The 21,408-nt window shown below is 34.1% G+C and overlaps 1 protein-coding gene across 1 annotated transcript in view; it reads left to right on the top strand.

Moving 5' to 3' along the window:
• The first annotated feature begins 17,649 nt into the window (after positions 1 to 17,649).
• The window catches only part of LOC129216116 (uncharacterized), a 296,050-nt gene continuing 292,291 nt past the window's right edge, over positions 17,650 to 21,408 (top strand). Inside the window, exon 1 of the mRNA XM_054850268.1 lies at positions 17,650 to 18,018. Within this exon, the coding sequence (XP_054706243.1) occupies positions 17,741 to 18,018 (278 nt within the window). The 5' untranslated portion in view covers positions 17,650 to 17,740. The remainder of the gene's footprint in view (positions 18,019 to 21,408) is intronic.

Raw genomic sequence — 21,408 nt, 5'->3', positions numbered from 1 at the left:
AGCAATTTATAGAATTTTTCAGAAAATAACGTACTGAAAAAAGGTGCCAAAACAAAGATTTCATAACTGAAGCTGTAGGTTACTTTTTATAATTTCCATACGTACTTGTAATGTATTGTACTAAATGTTGAACTATTTTGCTGTTAAATTTAGCTTATTTCAATTACATTTTAGCAATAACATTTCTTTATGCAGCGATCTATTTATTATTAGTATAATGTTTTAAGAAAAAGGTTGTCAAATTAGAAAGGTAAATAAAATTTTCCCGCATATTCAAATAACCCGCTTTATCGAATAATATTTCTTGGAACCGACGATATTCGATTAAGCGGGGCTAGTTCCAAAATAAATGCGTTAACTCTCTTACTTAAAGAATTTTATCTGAAAGATAAGTAAAGTAAGAAAAAATACATGTACATAACTAGAACAATTTTAATTTGACTTCAAAAATTTAAAATTAAGTATAATGTTAAGATTTAGTGAAATTAGTTTAAAAATAAGACAGTAAGCAAGAAATGTTTCATGACACTATACATAATAAAATATCTGTAGTACAGTATCATATTGCATGCATTTATTATGAATTCAAGTATTCATGGCTAAAAATTCAAGAAAAGAAGCAGTCGAAGCTTCAGTCATTACTTAGCCGATGCTTCGTTGTTTGGCGCTTTGGTTAAACTGCACTTCCGCTTTTTTAGCCTACTTTCCCTGTAAAAGTCAGAAAAAGAAGAAAAAAGCATGAAAGAAGGCTTAATGCCTCTTAAAAATATCGAGAAAAACAAAAAAAGTCAAAAATAAATAAAATAATTAAATAAATATCGAAAAATTAAAAATTGGAAAGTAGGGTATTGAGATGGGGGAAAATATCTGTCGGTCTGTCTGTCTGTCCCCCCCTAATAACTTTTGAATGAATAGTCCGATTCGAACAAACTTTTTTTTGCTCGAAAGATCTCGGTGAGGACACCTCATTCCCATATTTCACTTTTTGATTTGAACTATTTTTTGTTCAATTTTGAACAGTTCAAAAAAACTTAACATTAGCGCGTACGGGGAAATTCAAGGCAATTCCGAACTGTGAGGCGAATTTGCTTCAAACAAACTTTGTAGGAAAAAGCTTTTGATGAAAAACTTGTATATAAAATATCTTTTTGATTTGAACAATTTTCCGTTCAATTTTGAGCAGTTCAAATCCCTTAACATTAGCGCCTACGGGGAAACTGAAAGTCAATGTAGATTCCGCACTTGAAGGCGGATTTACTTCAAACAAATTTTGTTGGAAATAGCTTTTGACGCCAAACTCCAGACTCCGACTCCAAGAATTTAGGGGCACCTGATTCCGACTCCGACTCCTGTGCCCGATAATTAATCGGACTCCGACTCCCCGACTTCGACTCTGACTTCGTAGCTTTGGCAAAAATTTATACACGGAGTACAAATGACTGAGTCCGATTCCCGGATATTCGACTCCGACTCCTTTATCTCAAAATGAGATTGACACCGACTCCGCAGCTATGGTATTAACTGCTGAGATGAGATTGATATGAAGATGGGAGTGATACTAGCAGCGACGATGACGAGTAGTTCTCTGATGAGTCAGATGAAAATTATTATTATTATTTTTTTTTTTTTGTGTAAAAAAAAAATGTTTATATAAGATAATAAAGTTGATTTATTTCAATAAATATATTTTCACTTTACGTTATGTTTCACAAAGGAAAACGAAAATAACAATTATTGTAGGACTAGGGACTATATACCTGTTTTCTCGTAGGACATTGTTTTATTTGGGCACAAAACAGACTAATCTATCACGTGATATTTTTGTTCTACGGTTACTAAAAAAAAACAAAAACAAAAAAAAAAAAAAAACACTCCAAAGTTGGTATTGGCAACTTTGGAGTGTCGAACCAGAAAAGCATACCACGCAATTTGTAGGACAATGTGTGTTTTAAATTATACAAATATTAACTAACTGACCAAAAAAATTCAGCTGGTTAGTAATAAACGAAGACATGAAATAGTCTTCGTAAATAGTACATGTTGCAAAAGTGGGACATCTTTGATCAAATCATGCATTTTGTAGGACAATTTTTTTTCGGCTAATTTAGATAATTATTATGAGAATTATTTAAAAAAAAAAACAGTTAGTTATAAATATTTGATAACCGCCAAACCAACAAACTATGTCCTTATTACCCTTGTTAGCTACCACTTACAAAATTTTTGTACTGGCTAATGTTGGGCGTCTCGACAAAATGAAGCTACAAACGGAAAATTAGCTTGTTAGTAATAAATAACGAAAGAGAGCGCGGGATCCCGATCTATTCCCGCGAGGTCCCTTTAAAATGTTTTTAAAGATCTCTTAGAGCCAATTAAACCTCATTTTAAGTATATAAAATTACGTACTAACTCATTTCGGATGTAGTGATAAAATATTTTTAAAAACAATTTAAGCTGACTAACTACTAACTGACATAAAATGCTCAGTAATACATAAAATCATTGTCATAATGCTTAAAAAAGAGGTTATATATAAAAAAAGAATTATCTTTTTTTTTCAATTTACTAAAGAATTAATGAAGAATTAATAAACAAATCGTGAAACTATCTACCCTTGACTTCGAAATTCGTTAGTCTTATGTATTCTTTTAGATTCACTGCCGACTGCAATATTACTCTCATAGCAAACCAACGTAATTTTATTGAAATTTGTTTCTTGCGTAGGTGTGTGTGTTTTAAAAGAAATAATTTGAAATTGTGAATACTGAAATGAAGAAATCTCTTTATATTAAAAAAAAAAAAAAATAAGGTCAAAGAAAATTTTGAAAGGAAGTCTGTGGCGGGACAGCGTCAAGGAGACCCTATAGCACCTACACACCTACAGCCTTGAAATTTTGTACGAAATTACTTCGAGTCCCGCTTCGGTGGTTTGCTCCTACGGTTTTGTTTTTTCAAATTCTAATTAGTTTTTCTGTAATTAATTTTTTTAGCTCAAATTTTGTGTGAATCGCCTATTATTGCCTAATAAAAGGGTGAAAAAATTACTTGTATATATAAATATTATATATCGTTGGGAAGGGTAGAATTTTCCGCGTTCTACGCAATTTGTTTCAATGCTCTAACGTAACTACGGCGCTAGTTATTGTTTTTAGCTCGAATTTGTTTAGGCTAAGCTAAAATTTAGGCACTACTTTCTTTATTAAATTTATCAGTAAAAAATGAAAGAATTGTCGCACAGTTTTTTTTTTGGACACCATTGGAATTAGTGGCTTTTTTTATTCCAGATGTAACTCAACCTATGGTCGAAAAACTTAGCTTCTAGCTCCAAAAAAGAAAAAGTTATAAGCAGTTTTTATCAAGTTCGAAAAATCTCATTTCCATTTAAATTATTGATGATATTTGGCGTTGCCATAGTTACGTCTTTTCGATTCGTTTGTTTCTTCTTTCTTAATCCCAAATTTTAAGGTTGTGATTTTAACGGAAAATCTTAGGCTCAACTCAATTCAAGTCCCGAGCTAAGGTGCAAAATATATTATTAGAGATCATGATTATGAACGCGATTTTTCAAACGTATACAACTGCAGTTTTGCAATGCGCAGGAGCCTCCTAACTAGTGAAGTGCCGAATCGTCAAAAAGTAGGGATACGGACCCGGATCATTAGTGTCAAGATCCACGGATACGGATCTCAATTTGTTTTACCCAATTCAACTATCCAAGTGCTTAATTTGTTACGGAAGGTATTCCCGTCAGAATAATAACACTGCTTCTTCAAAATATGTCATTTACGGCGAAAATATAATCAAGACTATGATTTACTCTTTAAAGAAATATCCGTTAAAATTGAGGGAGAGTTGGAACGAACGGGTCAACGCTGCATTAATGCCTAAATAGAATGTGAAGAATTATTTCTAGCTTCCTCGGTAAATGTAGGATACAGGAGCAAGAGTGTAAAGCTGCTACTGGGCAGGCTAGAAATAATTTTTCGCATTTTATTTCAGCATAAATGCAGCACTGAACCATTCCACCCAACTTACTCCGACTGACAGAATAACAGAGATGAGAAAACCTTTACAAACAGTTAATAGAGAATTTAGTTTCGCTTTTTTTTTTTTTTTTTTTTGAAGAATGCCGAGAAAAACCAAAATGAAGAACAACAGAAACCCCAAATCAATAACAGAAACTAATGTTAAACTAAAAACTTAAAAAAAAAAAAAAAAAAAAAAAAAAAAAAAAAAAAAACATGTCTTAGAGGGCCGACTCGATATTGAGATGGATTTTGCGGGTCAAAACACACATTGTTAACAAATATGAAGTGACAGCGGATAGAAATTTGAAATCGTTGAACTTTTTCTCCTTATCGACTATGAAATAGCTACCGATCACGCGTATAAAGGCTTTGAACTGCATTTAAAATTTCTTTAACAAGATTATAGCTTTTACTGCATATAACTTGGAAGTTCCAAACAAATATCAAATGCAGAAAAACTTAATTCTTTCAATTTGAGGCCAATATTTTTAACGTACGGGTAAGTTTTTACTACCGTAATTCTGAAAAACGTTAAGTCGGTTTTTATTAATATCTCCGGTATTGCAACGGGTGGTACAAATTTGCTTCTGAAATGATACCTTATAATTTAAAAAGGGAATAAAACCTAATTTAAACGGAATTTAAGAGTCTTTTATTCAAACATTTAGGAATTTTTAGAATAGAAAAGATCCGTTTAAGATCCGTCAAAAAGTAACGGATACGGATACATATCTTTACTTTCCCTTGGATATCCGCGGATACGGATATCCGGAACATCACTACTCCTAATCCTTATCGCTCTGCAAATTAGTACAAATTATTTTGAAACTCGGGGAAGGGGTGCTTTTTGTTCCAAAGAGATCTCATAATGCATTTTAAACCTCTTTCTTTATAATTGACGTTTTAAATCGTTGCGAATTAAATAAGATTGCTAAGCAACCTTCGGGGCTTGGTCAGCGTTAGCGAGCGGAGACAGAGCTCTCTAGTGTATTGAAAAATAGTTAATGGTATTGTTAAATTAATCCCGGGAGGGGGAGGTTCGGAACCCTGTGCCCCCATCCTAAAGCCCTTAAATGTTATAAAGTTAAAGTTTTGTCAAAAACATTTCATGACTGATACGCTATTTTAAAATTTTTAAATAATGCTGGTTTTCGAGCACTCTGTGATTTAGTTTATAAACACTTTTGCAAGCTTTTTTCTTTTTCACTAGCATTTGAAATTCGAACACAAAAACTTTTAGAGCAGATAATGGTACACAATCAACTCTTTAAGCGAAAATTTTTTATTCAAACAAAAATAGGATAGGTAGCAAGTAAATATGTTTTAAATTTCAAACAGTTTCGTCTTAAATAGGTTAGATTGAATAAATGATACGTCCGTCATTTTGAAATCGTAGAAACTGGACACACGTGCTTTTTTTTTCTCTCTCTCTCTTTTCTTTTCACACACTCATGCTTAAGAATGGGCAACCCTTTAAGACGCCAAGAATTCGCCAACTTCATTTTCAATAGTAGAAACTTTTAAAAGAGTGAGACTTAATGGGAAAGGAACATGAAAAACAGCTTGGTATTTTCAAACTTCTTTCACCCCTCAAACTCCACAGGAGGTATGGCTGGAGCTCTTCGACTGCGATAAGCGCTATTGTTTGCTCCCCCTAGTCCCTCGGGTATACCAGAAGTGTGGAAGAATTTGGACGACACCATCGTATGATTATGCTGCGTGTAAAGCATCCCTTTGATACTCGTTTGGCTTTGAGTGCTCTTGGCAAAATTAAATCCCTTGTAGAGTTTCGCATCGGAGAGAGTCCAGGTGGGAAACTGGGCGTCTAAATAATCTGTGCCATTGACATCCGCGCCTTATGCTGGCATATGAAAGACTGGATGCATTATCTGTGTATTGCACTTGGTCTGCAACAGGTTGAACCGCCTAACGCAGCCCCATTAGCCAGAAAAAAAAACATCTGCTCTAAGGTGCTGACGCACAGTTACAATCATGTATCAATAGCTTGATTACGCCACCCGGAGAGTGTAGCTTCACCCTTATTAAGGATCATCAGTCTGGAATAGCCATAACAAAAAGAGTGAAATTGCAATTTCTGAGGGCTAACTTAATTTCAGCCACCAGTTTGAAGGTAATCTCAGTTTCAATGAGAGGACATATGCCTCCTGATCTGTTACGAGCTATCTCAGATTGATGATCCCCAAGAAGGCTCAAAATACAGTCTTTAAATGCCGTAATCGAGGCGTTCATTTTTGCTTATAACCAAATCACCGAATAAACGAAAGTACAAAAATCGGCAAGATCATTGTTTCAACCCCAAGTTGTATAAGTTCTGCTTGAGCTTTTTTTAAAATTTTAGGTTAGATTAGTCTATTATTACGGGACGCGGGAGCGTCCCGCCCCGCCAAGGAAACCAAACGTCAGCAGCCAACAGAAGCAAATCCACCGCCAAAGAAGAAAGATAATAAAAGCGACCAAGAACAAGATTACACGACAGAACGAATTGGGTTTTTTGGGTTTTTCAACCCTCGGTATCTCAGCCCCATGAAGACCCCCCGGAGTTGATTTTTGGTACACTCAATCTCTAGTGGCCTCTGACGCCGTAAACCAAAATACAATCAGCAGGATCATCAGGGGGAGGAGGTATTAAAGTTATAAAATCGCTGTTCAAAAAAGTTTTCGCTTTCTTTGACAGGGCTACAGCCCAGACGAAAAAAGGAATCAAGCTGAAATTTCGCACACACATTCCTTGTGCCCTACTGATGTGCCTTTTGTGCCATTTGACCCCCATCCCCTTCCCCCCTCGTTTTTACCCCCCAAATTGTACCTTCCCGGGGTGCTATCACAACCCCCCGGGGGACTACGGTAATGATTTTTTGTATACATATTCTTGGGGTGCCATTGAGTATATATACAAAAAAATCAACCCCCAAGGACATCATGGGGCGGAGTAATTGAAGTTTGAAAATCACTAATTTCCCCTAAATTCATGTGTACTTACTCTCAGCTTATAGGGTTTGTTAATCTCTGACTGCAATTGCAATGCTAGAACAGATCTAAGATCTAACAATTATTCAAAAGTTGTCTTTGGAAATGAAATTCAATCAAGACTAATAAAACATAGCCGACAGTTGCAACTAGACGTTAAATCGCGGATATCACAAATTTGCCACAGCGACTGCGCAATGCGCATACGGGCAGACTTAGCTCATTGGACTTTCTGTTTTCAGATTCTATGTTGTTTGTTTATACTTAAGCAGAGAAACAAATTAATGAATGAGATTAGAATGCTGTCGCCACCCCCCTCCCCCAAAGTTTTGCCGATACGAAATTTCCTTCCCCCTGTTTTTCAGTTTTGATATATTTATGGAGGGAAGAAATTCTAAATGTCGGCGCGAAACTGGGGTTAAACCATTGCAACATTTTACGTGACAAATTATATGAAACTGTACGCATAAGAATACAGCACATATACCTTTTTAATTGAAAGCGAAAAATAGCACTTTTTTTATTGGTTTGCTTATTTTCTAAATTAATGGATTTTTCACAAACAACACATAATGAATTGAAAATATATGAAATACGTGTGTGGATATCAGTGCTTTGCAGTAATTTGTTAGCTGAAAAAATTTTTGCAATTAATTTAAGCAAGACTATTAATGAGCTTAGTCCACGCGCAACATGCGCATTCCATTCGCTATGGCAAATTTGGGATATCCGCGATTTGACATCGAGTAAAGTTGTATAGATCTTCTGACACATTCAAATTTAAAATATTTAATGACTTAGTTTTTTTTTTTGCTTGGTGATAACATGCGTTATTCCGTTTTTTAAATGAACTTTTAAACAAAACAAGGTATTAAACAAGGCAAAGACTTCTATCAAGAAAAAGATAAATCACCAAACACACACAATTCAAATTATCCCATAAAACCTAAAATAATCTACGATTTAAGAAAAATGTAATTAAACAAAAAGTGAAAAGCTAGATTAAAATAACCCTCAAGCTGTAAAACATTTAAAGAAACCTTCATGAAAATGTTGAATAATCTGTCAAATAAAGAAACTGTAATAGAATTTATTGCGAAGTTGTAAAATACTCGAAAACAATATAATTTAAAATACAGTATTTTATTATCCAAGAAGTTTTCTTTGCAACAGAGAGGATACAAGGATTGCAATAAAATTTAAACCGCCCAATTCTCGCAAAATGAACATAGAATATTAATAGTCAGAAAATAATTTGACGTAAAATTAGGCTAGCCATTATTGTTCCTTAAAAACACAAAACAGCATTGTTTCAAATTTTCTGACTTTAAGTTTTCAATTCTAAAAATATAGACAAATTAATACTATCATTGCAAAAAAGATGTGATATCTCATCAAAAACAACCCTGTTGTAAAAATTTCCCCGCCAAGAAAACCTTTAACTTTTCCGCACAAAAAAGAAAACCTGCATCCTAAGCCCAAAAGCCCTTAGCCATAAAAAGTTATGATATCTAGTTTGCCCGCCAAGTATCTGCCAAACTATCATCCTCCCTCTTCTCCTTTTTCATCACAGTTACTTCCATTAGAACCTCCTCCCACCTTCAACTCCTGAGAAATATGGATAGATCTCTTAAATTGTTTATCTTGTTTGGCGGAAAGCTTTTCAAAGTGAAATGGTTGCTTGGTGAGCAAAAAGCTTCCCGCCAAACAAGATAAACAATTTAAAAGATCTATCCATATTTCTCAGGAGTTGAAGGTGGGAGGAGGTTCTAATGGAAGTAACTGTGATGAAAAAGGAGAAGAGGGAGGATGATAGTTTGGCAGATACTTGGCGGGCAAACTAGATATCATAAATTTTTATGGCTGAGGGTTTTTGGGTTTAGGATGCAGGTTTTCTTTTTTGTGCGGAAAAGTTAAAGGTTTTCTTGGGCGGGGAAATTTTTACAACAGGGTTGTTTTTGATGAGATCAGTATTACTTGTAAGAGATGGGATACACTTGACTTGACAAGATGAAAAATCCAAAATTGGTAGCTAATTCTCTTCGAATTTTAGTTTCATAGGTTGTCCATTTTAACCGTAGTTACGCTTATAATTGTCATACGCGCAATTCACTTATGTTCGTTTGTTGCGAATGTTTGTTTCAGAAACCCCAATTTATGGCTGCTTATTCACCGAAATAATTAAACAAAAGAAAAAATCAATTTTATTAAAGTACAAAGTGGCAAATTATTGCATAACACTTATTTCGGGGTTACAGGGAACATCTTTTTCAAAGAAGAAAACTTTCGTTTTGATGCTATCACTTTTTTTTTTATTATTAAGGTGAAATGTTTTACGCCTTTACAATGGGGTTGTTTCCTTCAGTCAAAAGTAGTACTTTTAGTCCCTAAAATTGATAGAGTAGGTAAAAAAAAACATGGACCCAGAAAATTCTTTCATTTTCCCAAAAGTTATTTTTTAATTAATTTTTTTTTAAGTATCCGATTTTTCAAACAAGGCTTGGTCTTGATGACGTCACAAATGATGCTCTTTGGCGCATCTTTGTACCGCGTTTCCACGTTATGATGATCAAGAAGCGAATTGAAATAGCGCTCTACGCTTGCTATCAACTATATCGTTACCAATACACGTGCGTAAAGATGCGAATTAAATATTTTACTCTGTGAATGGCAACACAGAATGGCATTTCATCATTTGCGATGTCATCGACGAGAAATGTAAGCAATAAAAGCGCACCGATTTAAGTATTTTTTTAGAAATATTAAACTTAAACCAAATTATTTAAAAATGGTCAGATCCTATGTTTTTAAGCATGTCGTTTCAGAAAAAAAAAATACTTTTAAAATTTTGGAAACGATCCCATTGTTCCCATTATAAAATAGTGATATTTTTTATATTAAAGAACAAAGGAGTTTTGCCACTTTAAATTTTGGAATAATATCAAAATTGCGAAGATATAGTTTCAACAATTAGTTACTAAAATCACTCCCTCCCCAGGAAAGATAGTCACAGCACCTCTCCCCTGAAATATCCTGTCTGCGTCATCCACATAATGAAGAATAATTACATAGTTGAAATGAAAAATTCTGTAAGAGGAACAGATTTTTGATTCATGTTTCACGAAATAAACTAGTATGTTGTGGCCATCACGAAACTTTCTTCTATATTTTTCTTTTTTTTCTGATCCCTCCCCATGCTTGACGAGGAAGCAATATTCCCAACAAAAACAAAATTACACATGCAAAAACTTGACGACCATCCCAATGTCTGAATTATTGCAAAAGCAAAGCAAAGAGCGAAAATTGAAAGTTATTTTAAAAGCCTTGCTTGAATTAATTACAAATATTTTATTTGTTAACAAACATAAGATGGCAACAGTTAAAAATTTTAAATCATTGAGATAATATTTCCTATCATTTCCATACAATTAAAATCACGAGAAATACGCAGACGACAATCTATTACGATTTATCTTTCTTATTGTTGCATTAATAAAAATATTTTTTTTTCGCAAAAAAAAAAAAAAAAAAAAAAAAAAAAAATCAACACCTCTTAAAGCGATCGGCGTCAAAATTGAACCAAAGCCTGTTTACAAATGGATTCACATATATTCCAAATTTCAACCAGAACGTAGCATTACTTCTTGAGATAGGGCACTCAAAATGGAAAAAAAGAACGGGTGATTGCGCTACCCCCTTTTTAGCTGTTGACACAAAAATAAAATCAGTTCTTATACCCACTAAGGGCTACTTGCCGATAAATTTTTCTTTCATTCCGTTCATTATTTCTTGAGATACAGCAGTCACAATTGACGACAAAAAACGTTCTATAGCTCAACCCCCGTTTGAGTTATTGACACCAAAATTGAATCAGCACCTGTTCCTGTTAATACCAACATATGGACCAAATTTTGTTTGATTCCGCCAGTTACTTCCTGAGCAATAGCAAGCACGCGTAACTCGAAAAACGTCCCATTGCTCCACCCCCCTTGGAGGAATTCGCGCCAAAAACTAATGGGCACAAGTTCACAAAGGGGCACATATGTGTACTAAATTTCGTTCGATTTCATGCGGTAGTTTTTGTTGTAGAGCGGCCACAAAAAACTGGTCACACACAGACGTGACACACATACATACACACACACATACATACATACACACACACATACACACACACACACAGACAGACAGACATTTTCCAAAAATGGTCGAAATGGACTCAGCACACCTCAAAACGTTCAAATCCGTCAAAATTCGAAATTCGAAAATTTGCACGAATCCAATACTTTCTTCTATATATTAGATATAGAAGAAAGTAAAAAGAAATCATATTACAACGCGCGCGCGCGTAGTCTATTTATATCAGCTAAACAATTTTTACAGAGAATGAGTTACTGTTTACGACTCGAATTGAATCATTATTTTTCTAACGTATGTATGAAAATAATGATATGAAAATAGAATAAATTTCGTGCTGCAAAACGATATCGTAATTATTTTTGAAGAAGAAAGGAACGTGAAGTAATGTGTAAATATTTAGATAAAAGTAATAATTAAGGGTCTAATAACAGTTGTAAAGAGCAAAAATTCATACACAAGTTGGAAAACGTGTAAACAGAATAGGCGAACACGGCGCTGAACGGGATACGATCTTTTAGATTACTAATTAGAAGATAGATGTAATGATGAAGAGTCAGTTCTTGTATGAACGCAAAGTAGGTTGTTGTGTATTTAATACGGTCAAATTAAAATGAACAAAAAAATTATGTACTTAAAAATGCTTTTAAGGAAAGGTAGATACTTTTTCAGTTTTTTTTATTCAAATCAGGAGCCGACACCAAATTCATATTTCTATGTAGATTAAAAGTAACGCAATTTAAATTCGGAACTCCAGCGCTCGAATACGCTACCTTGCGGTGATTTACAAAACTGCAAATGAAGCGTTCCACGTGTGTCTGTTGACGTAAACACAGGCAGTTTGTTCTGAGTATTTATTAACGCAATCGATGTGTCTTAGTTTGCTTTCAGCTACAGAAATTAATTCGTCACTTAGTAGTATTCTCGAGCTTCTCAAAATAATGTTAGTTTTCATTATTTCCTTAATAATTGGTAAAAGCGAAAATACTGGATTAACAAACTTGGATAACGTTATACAAGGTAAAAAATTTTATTGTTTTGCATGAATTCGTAAGAATATGGGTTTTTTTTTAATCTTAAATTAATTAAACTTACCATATTTTACAGCAGCATTTAGTTGGAATGGACAGTATGCAAAATATTTTCTTGAATATATTATCGTAGAACAAAATGAATAACCGAGAAAGAATTTACTTTATTCCTTTTATTCTCAGCTGAAAGGTATCGCCAAATTTGTTTAGGGTTATATAGTTTTGGTATTGTGCTAGCAAAGTAGCCTTGGCGAGATTTCGCGTTTTTAGTTAAACCATTTTTAATTTTTATCATGAGTGGAATAAAATGGTAGTAAGATTACAGAATTCGATAAGTGAAAGGAAATAATGGTCAATCAACTGAAAAGAAAACTACCACCATATATCCGTGAGAATTTTGTTGATGATTTGCATAACATGACACAATTAAATCGTAACTCAGAAATTAGAAAAATCGAAACAGAAAATTTTTAAATTAACCGATTCGGGAATTCAAGAGAAATAACTCAGCTACAAATGGAAAACAAGTGCTAGCCAAAGCAAGGCAAAGAAGTATCATCTTCTTTTGGTAATAATTTGTAATGTCATATTAAATTTTCTAGCATTAATTGTTATTCTTGTCAGGCCACAATTATTATTTAGTTTTATCAAGAATTGATAAATATCGAATTCAACATCGTGAAAATGGCTGCTTAGAACTATGAACTACGTACTTTGCATTAATGTTTGACGTTTAGTAATGCTTCTTGAATTCTCATTTCTTTCTACGTGGGCCAGAATATGCACAAGACTTTGAAAATTAATTTAAAAAGAATAAAACGAAAAAATCATACGTACGAACAAAAATCACAACACTTTTAGCATTTTCTTCGTTACCATGTGCGTTTGTTTTAGTTTTCAATTCCGCCATTAGACAGTGACTTCAGTGCCCCCTATAGTTCGTTGGAGTTGCGAATATTAAAAGGGCAGATACGAATGAAAATGTATATAAAATATTACTTTCAAACGCGATTTTCTCAAAACTTCAATTTCGAAAACTCATGCCCCTTTTTCCAAAAAACTACTTTACATATTACTTTGAAGTTCACCACATTTTACTTATATGTTTATAATTATACTAAAGGGAAACTCTTGCTTCAGGACTCGCACATTTTTCGGAACACCTGTTTTTATGGTCAAAAACGGCCTAATTTTTCATTTAAGAAGTGACTATCGGTTAAAGTTCAATAAATTATGAAACAAAATGAATTGCCTTGAAATTTCACTTCAATAGACTCATCTATACTTTCTTAAAAGTACTGAAAATTGTAAGTGTCTATCATTTAAACTTTTCTAGAAAAAGGTACATAAAGTTTAGCAATTTAACATACCGCGTATAAAGGATACCGATTCTTTAAAACATTGTGTCATGTATTCCGTTCTTCCACCGATAAACGGCAGAATAGACACTATTAATATTCGCTCAATCCACTTGTACGAATGTGACATTATTACGCATATATTAGTGCTTTGTTATAAGTTCAAATATGAGGAGCCATTATGCATCATAATATGAAGAATCAACTTTTTAAAAAGTTTTCTTGTATTTAAAAAACAAAAATGTACAAACATTTTTTGAAAAGAAGCATTTTATCCGGGGGCTTTGAAATTCTGATCAGCAAGTTTTTTGTGTGACGGAAGTGACGTAGTTGTTTTTTAATTGTTGCGAAAAACAATGAAAACTAATTCGGAACTCCAGCGCTCGAATACGCTACCTTGCGGTGATTTATAAAACTGCGAATGCAACTAAAACATTGCCACGTTGCGCTCCACGGTGTCTGTTGACGTAAACACAGGCAGTTTGTTCTGAGTATTTATTAACGCAATCGATGTGTCTTAGTTTGCTTTCAGCTACAGAAATTAATTCTTCCCTTAGTAGTATTCTCGAGCTTTTCAAAATAATGTTAGTTTTCATTATTTCCTTAATAATTGGTGAAAGCGAAAATTCTGGATTAACAAACTTGGATAACGTTATACAAGGTAAAAATTTTTATTGTTTTGTATGAATTTGTAAGAATATGGGTTTTTTTTTAATTTTAAATTAATTAAACTTACCATATTTTACAGCAGCATTTAGTTGGAATGGACAGTATGCAAAATATTTTCTTGAATATATTATCGTAGAACAAAATGAATAACCGAGAAAGAATTTACTTTATTCCTTTTATTCTCAGCTGAAAGGTTTCGCCAAATTTGTTTAGGGTTATAGTTTTATAGTATAGTGCGAGCAAAGTAGCCTTGGCGAGATTTCGCGTTTTTAGTTAAACCATTTTTAATTTTTATCATGAGTGGAATAAAATGGTAGTAAGATTACAGAATTCGATAAGTGAAAAGAAATAATGGTCAATCAACTGAAAAGAAAACTACCACCATATATCCGTGAGAATTTTGTTGATGATTTGCATAACATGACACAATTAAATCGTAACTCAGAAATTAGAAAAATCGAAACAGAAAATTTTTAAATTAACCGATTCGGGAATTCGAGAGAAATAACTCAGCCAACAAATGCAAAACAATAAGTGCTAGCCAAGCAAGGCAAAGAAGTATCATCTTCTTTCGATAACAATTTGTAATGTCATATTGAATTTTCTAGCATTAATTGTTATTCTTGTCAGGCCACAATTATTATTTAGTGTAATCAAGAATTGATAAATATCGAATTCAACATCGTGGAAATAGCTGCTTAGAACTACGAACTACGTAGTTTGCATTAATCTTTGACGTTTAGTAATGCTTCTTGAATTCTCATTTCTTTCTACGTGGGCCAGAATATCCACAAGACTTTGAAAATTAATTTAAAAGGAATAAAGCGAAAAAATCATACGTACGAACAAAAATCACAACACTTTTAGCATTTTCTTCGTTACCATGTGCGTTTGTTTTGGTTTTTAAGTCCGCCATTAGACAGTGACTTCAGTGCCCCCTATAGTTCGTTGGAGTTGCGAATAGTAATTATAAATTCAATCTTGTTAATAAATTTAAAGCATCAATTTCAAGGCTGAAATTAAGCAAGCATATAATTCAAGCCAGGTCATCATTTTAAAGAGTAATCCACATTGCTTAAGTTGAGCCTTGAAATTAGTCTGTTTCCTTTTTTTTTTTTTCAAAACTACCTTTATAACTACTAATACTTTGCATTGTTTTGGCAACAGTTAAAATGCGGATTTCGAGTATTATTTTATTTTTCTTTGTGTCTAATTCATTCTTCATTAAAATATACCATGTGGTGAATATGCTTAAGTCAGGCTCAGAAAGAGCAAGAGCGTGGCGTGAGAGAACAAGTGCAGGGGAAGTGACAGTTCAGAATGTAAAAAAAAAAGGAGAAAGGATAAAAGTTTTATTTCTATCGTGTGCCTTTATGACGCACAATTTTTTTAAAAATAAAGTTGATGTTTCATATTATGACCCATAATGGTTCCTTATATTCGAATACATAACAAAGCGTAAATATATGCGTAAAAATGTCACATACGTGCAAGTGGATTGATCATATTGTAACAAAAATAAAGCAATTAATTTCTGTAATAAGCAAAAGCTCGGAAAAATATTCCAAAGTACCAAAAAATAACTATATAGTAAGTGAAATCCGTCCTATCCAAACGTTTTATTTTCCGGCCTACCCTTCCATCACGTTGGGCCGAATAATCAAGAGCCTAAGTGTGCTATAGTTGGAAAAAACATATTAGAGGGAACTATCGTTGTTTTGGAACTAATTTACAATACTTTTTCATTATTTTCATAAAAGGAAAAAAAATAATCTGAAAGCCCCCACCCCAACTACAGCACTGATATTATTACTTATTTGAAAAATACTCAAAGAGATTTTCCAGTGCAAGAACTTTTTAAAAAAAGAAAAGAGAATTTCAAATAAATTGTGGAAAATATTGATAGGATCATGATCCTTGAACAGATGTAGAGAAATCCCTTAATTTTGATGGTCAAACAAGGAGCAATGATTCCCTCGCAGTCATCTTGAGCACACACCCACCTGATCTGACAGTGAGACAACCCGGACCAGTCGACCGCAGCGCCCTCACACAACAACCAGCCGGCAACGTGAAGAAGCAAAGAGTTTTTTCCCGTATCGAAACTGCTCTCTCTCAAAATGGCTCGGACGCTGCTCTCTCCGGGTTAATCACGCAGACGACTTGTCAATTTCTTCCTCTCTTCCCGCGGTTTGTGTTTTGTTTCTGCTGGCGGTACCTGCCGGCGTTCTCTTTGAGTTCCAAATGATGTTCGATTCTCCTCTTGCGATCTCCTAGACGGAGATAAGGGATTACGAACGCAGTTTGTTTTGTGTAAGGATAAACACCAACATGTGGAGATGACGGATGCGACGGAAATTATATTTTTGCAGTTGAAGTGAGTACGTGACATTATCATTCCAAACTTGGTGTATTTTTTTAGCCATTTGGTGTAACAAACTACTGTGAATTATACCTAAACCATCTGAAAAAAAAAAGGAGCAACAATTCAATTCATTGAAGCTTGAATGTTTTAACCTATATTTTACGAATTAACTCCAGAGAAATTTTTATCAAAATCGACCATACCCTAAAAATTGGAAGTTGAATCTTTTATTTCTGCAAATTGTGCCAAATTACCAAATTCTTCAACAAATTCGAAATTGAATTATCTAGTCGAAAATAATTTCACATTTTGTAGCTGTGCAATTGACAAGAAATGTTCATAATTTGTCTTAAATTTTCTTTTGAGATACAAGAACTTTTCCAAGCTAAAAACGCTACAAGTTGCTGAATCGAAAAATTTTCTGACACGTTAAAACACGTAAAAAGCATAAAATACATAATTTTGTTGGACTTCATATTTTAAGGAAGTAATTGATAGTGCCAAACATAAATTTCTTCATGTACTATATGTTCCTGTAAGATAACACAATACTTAAACTCTTACTTTCTCACAATTCTCAACATTTTCCTGCATTGGATAGTATCGGAATAAAACATTGGAGAAAAGTTGTAAACTAAGGAACTTTGGAATATTCGTGGAATATTTTGTTAATAATCGATGTGAAATTATTTCAAACGTTGGCAGCTTGTAAAATCGGAGAAAATTTACTAACGTGAAAGTTTGAATTCTTACTTTATCATAATTCTCAACCTTTTTCTGCATTGGATAATATTGGAGTACAATAGTGGAGAAAAGTTCTAAATTAAAGATCTGTGGAATATTCGTTGAATAATCTTTCAATAACTGTGGTGAAATTATTTCCACCGTTGACACCTTGTAGCATCGGAGAAAATTTACTCTTGAAATACAACCCAAGCTTTGCTGACGGAGTAAAACGTGTGCATCCTTCGATAACGCCTTTGAATACAACGAGGCTATATCGTTTGCATATCAGTAAATATTTTCATAGACACATTATTGCCTTTGGATATAAAAAGATCATCTCATCTATATATTCGCATATCAGTGAGTACTTCCATTGAATAAACCGCGGTCTGAGACATCGCGTTCATATCAATTGCAGCCATATTATTCAAACCCAAAATGACGCCATATGTCGTAAACGAGGATGAGAACGAGGGGGGCCCCGTGGCCCAGAAGCCCAAGTCCATCATGGTGGGCCCCTCGAACGGCACCGTGAACGGTGCTGCCAACGGCGACTTGCCTCAGAAGGCTGCTCCTCTGAACGGCAACGCCGTCAAGTTGCAATCGAGAGAGGAGGAGGCTGTGGAAACGCCGGATAGCCTGCCATCTCGATCTTCCGTATCCGGGAGGAGCATCATCGGAAACGGAAAGAACGGAAAAAGCGGAGCTTTGAAAAGGTAGGCTTCTTTCATCGTAGATTCATTTTGGGTTTTGTCGGAGGATTTCTTTTTCTCGCTATGGCGGTTTTGGGATAAAATTTCTATCATGCTTTAGTTGTCATGGTCAGGGCTTGGTTTCTACTCTAAGAAGTGCAGGAGCCTTATAGTTCCCACAATTTATTAGTGCGCTTAAATGACTTGAATTTCGCCTAAAGTTTTAAAATTTGTATAAAATTGAAAAGAAGTGCTGGAGCCCTGTTCCTGTGAGCGTGTGAGCTTCTGTGCCCTGGTCATGGTTTTAAATCAGAGTCGTGTAAGTCTTTCTAATATAGCAAAATGAGAAATAACAATATCAAATAGCGCAAATTGCAGATTTTGCAGTAATCTGCAATTTGTGCTATTTAGACATTATTTTTTATATTACTTTTTAAGCACAAACGTATTTATTAAACTTCTTTCGAATATAGTTTGACTCAAATTAAGGTTTCGTAAAAAGGCAACTCTATAGGTCTGACATTTTAAAATCAAAACAGTGTGTATTTTGTAATATTTAACGCAGATGATTTTTAAAAAAATGTTCTATTAAAAAAAAATCTAACATAAAAAATAATATTGGATTTTTTATTGAATTTAATAGTAAAAACGCAACGTAAAAATAGGAAATTTTGGAAAGAAAAAAAGCCTTTATTGGTAATTTTTACGAGGAGAGAAGCAGATGTCCGCGGGAAAGTTTACAGCCTTCCCAGGGCATCGCCTTTCCCCTCATAACAATTATGGGCAGAGATAGTTGAGCCTGTAGTTCACCCCTCGGAGGGGTCTATGAGTAATGCAAATGCTATGTCCAATACTGGCAGCATTTTCACACGCAGTTTATGCTTTTGTACTAATTCAGAAATCTTAAATTAAAAAAAAAAAAAAAAACTTAGACGTCCGCTGCTACACCACTTAATTCTCCAAGTTTAATGATTTAATTTCATATTTTTTTTAATCTATTCACAATTTAGTAACTAAAAAAAAAAAAAAACCACACAAAATTTGAAAAAATTAATCGCTAACACGACGGAAATGGTTTATGCTATTTTGTAATTCTCAAAACGTTTATGGTTATGTTACATAAATTGACCAGTCTATGGGGATTTGTCATAAAACGTTTTTCACAAATGTTACTGTGAAAAATCCGAAATTGGGTCAATGTTGACATCCGCCGGAGTATGTCAACGTTCACAAGATATTGGCGAAAGACCGACTATTACAGATGAATCACTGATGAATGTTGACATTCACCAATTTTGGTCTTTCACGGTAACGCATCATATTAACTTTTGCTTCGGAAACTTCATTTTACGAAGGCCTCTCGAAACTAATTTTCACTCTTTTATCGACACAAAAGTAGAATTCATTTATTTCGTTTTTTGGCTTTCAAGTTGTAGCAATTGACACAGTTAGTTTTAATATAGAGAGTATATATTGAAAAAGTTCTGTATTGAAAAAGTACGTTTAAGATAGCACAATTAAAAAAGAAAAGGGGGATTTTTTTTTTTTTTTTGCTCACGTTCTTTGTCAAGAGGAAGATTACTTCTATGAAATCCGCTGCTAGACCAGGATTTATGTAGGATTCACCCATATTCGTTGGTGCTAATGTTAAATTTTCTCGAATAGTACAAAATGGAGCAAAAAACTGTTAAAGTCAAAAAATTATGTATTGAAGACAGAGATAGCTTAGATGAGATTTCTAGGAAAAAATTTTTTTTGTTCGAATCGGACTATTATAAGGGTGAAGAATCCTTTTTCTGAGTTGGGCTTTCCACTTGTCTGAAATACATTTTTTGTCAAAAAAAAAAGGAACTTTTTTTACTTTCCAATATTTATTAAATTATTTAATATCTTTTTCTTTTTATTAAAAAAAAATGTTTTTTGCAATATGTTTTACGGTATATTAAGCCTGTTTCTGTGTTTTTCCCCATTTTCCTTTCACTTAAAGTAGGCTAATAAGGGCGGGAAGCTTATTCCAAAGCAAAACTGAGCGATATGACACGCATATTACGTCTCCTTATGAGCTCTCTTGGTGGTATTCCGTCATATCATAACCACATACACTTCAAACTGCCAATTTCAAAACATTCTTAAAAACAGTTTGTAAAACGAATCGTTTTAAACGTGCTTCTTGGGAGTGTTCAGATGTTTACAACCCACATTATGCATGACTTAGCCCGGGTCTTCGCACGGAATTCACCAAGAGTGAGCATCCTGACGGATTAAGCGTTGGTTTGTAGGTATCTTCCAGTTTCCGATTTCGCCCAAGGTCGTCTGACTGGTTTCAATGTCCTTTCTTGCACAAAAACTGCATTAATGTGATCACGAATCATCTGCCTGAGGTTGTCGCCACAACTGACGAGTTTTCGTCACCTGGAATTGGGTAATTCTGCTTCCACATGTTGCGAATTAAAAAGAGTGATGTTTGGAATGTGTTGATGTGAATTTGATATTTTGTATGCTGTGGGGAATACTTCCTCCTCCCTCTCTTGTGAATTTTTATTTTTTTCTATCTTTTTATTATTTTTCGCACTGTTTTAAGGAATGACCGCGCTTTTACGTGCTCGCGTTTATTTTCCGAAGCATCAAATTGTTTTGTTAATCAAGTATCCAGTTAAAAAAACAAAAGACTCATAAAATAAACCCTATGCACCATAAAGCATCACACAGGGCCAGAAGGTATAAAGGGCAACAGTAAAAGAAACACAAAATGAATTAAATACTATAAATAAACAAAAAACTTGAGGGGAAAAAAACACAATTAAAGTCCAACAATAGAATGAATAAAACATTCTAAAAGATTAAAAGTCAATTATATATGGAACACGATTTACCCTCCTGCGTGTGAGACCCTAATGTTGTGAGATTCTGAGCTGTCGTGCCATGGTCTGATTGTTGTTTCCCCAAACGTTTCGACTGCATCTGCAGCGGTCATCTACAGTGTTAACATGGTCGAAGCTTCCAGGGTGGCTACTTCCTAGCAACTGATGTAGATTTCGAAGTGTTATCACTATTTACTATGTGGGAAGTGGCTAGCTCTCCCTTCGTTTTAATCTAGGATTGGCTGATGAAAGTTCGTCCTTGTTTTTGGTTGGATGAAACTTGAACTCTCTTCATTCTGGTTGGGGATTGGCTGCTGGACGTCCGTCGCTGTTTCTGGTTGGCTGAAAGTATCTCTCGGGAAAGTATCCGTCTGAGTGCAGCATGCTAGTGTTTGTTTATCTTAATTTCTTCTTCCTTTTTGCTGAAATTGTTGGGATGTTTGAAAATTTCGATTGCTTCTCTGTTTAATCTGGCGTAATAGTGGGAAGTCCTTGAAAATATTTTAGTTTCTTTGAATTTAATGTCATGGGTCCCTTCACTAAAAGTGAGTTC

This window comes from Uloborus diversus, chromosome 2 (genome assembly GCF_026930045.1).
Source record: "Uloborus diversus isolate 005 chromosome 2, Udiv.v.3.1, whole genome shotgun sequence".
Lineage (NCBI taxonomy): Eukaryota > Metazoa > Arthropoda > Arachnida > Araneae > Uloboridae > Uloborus > Uloborus diversus.
Note: the sequence above shows the minus strand (reverse complement) of the source record. Positions and strands in the feature narration are given on the sequence as shown.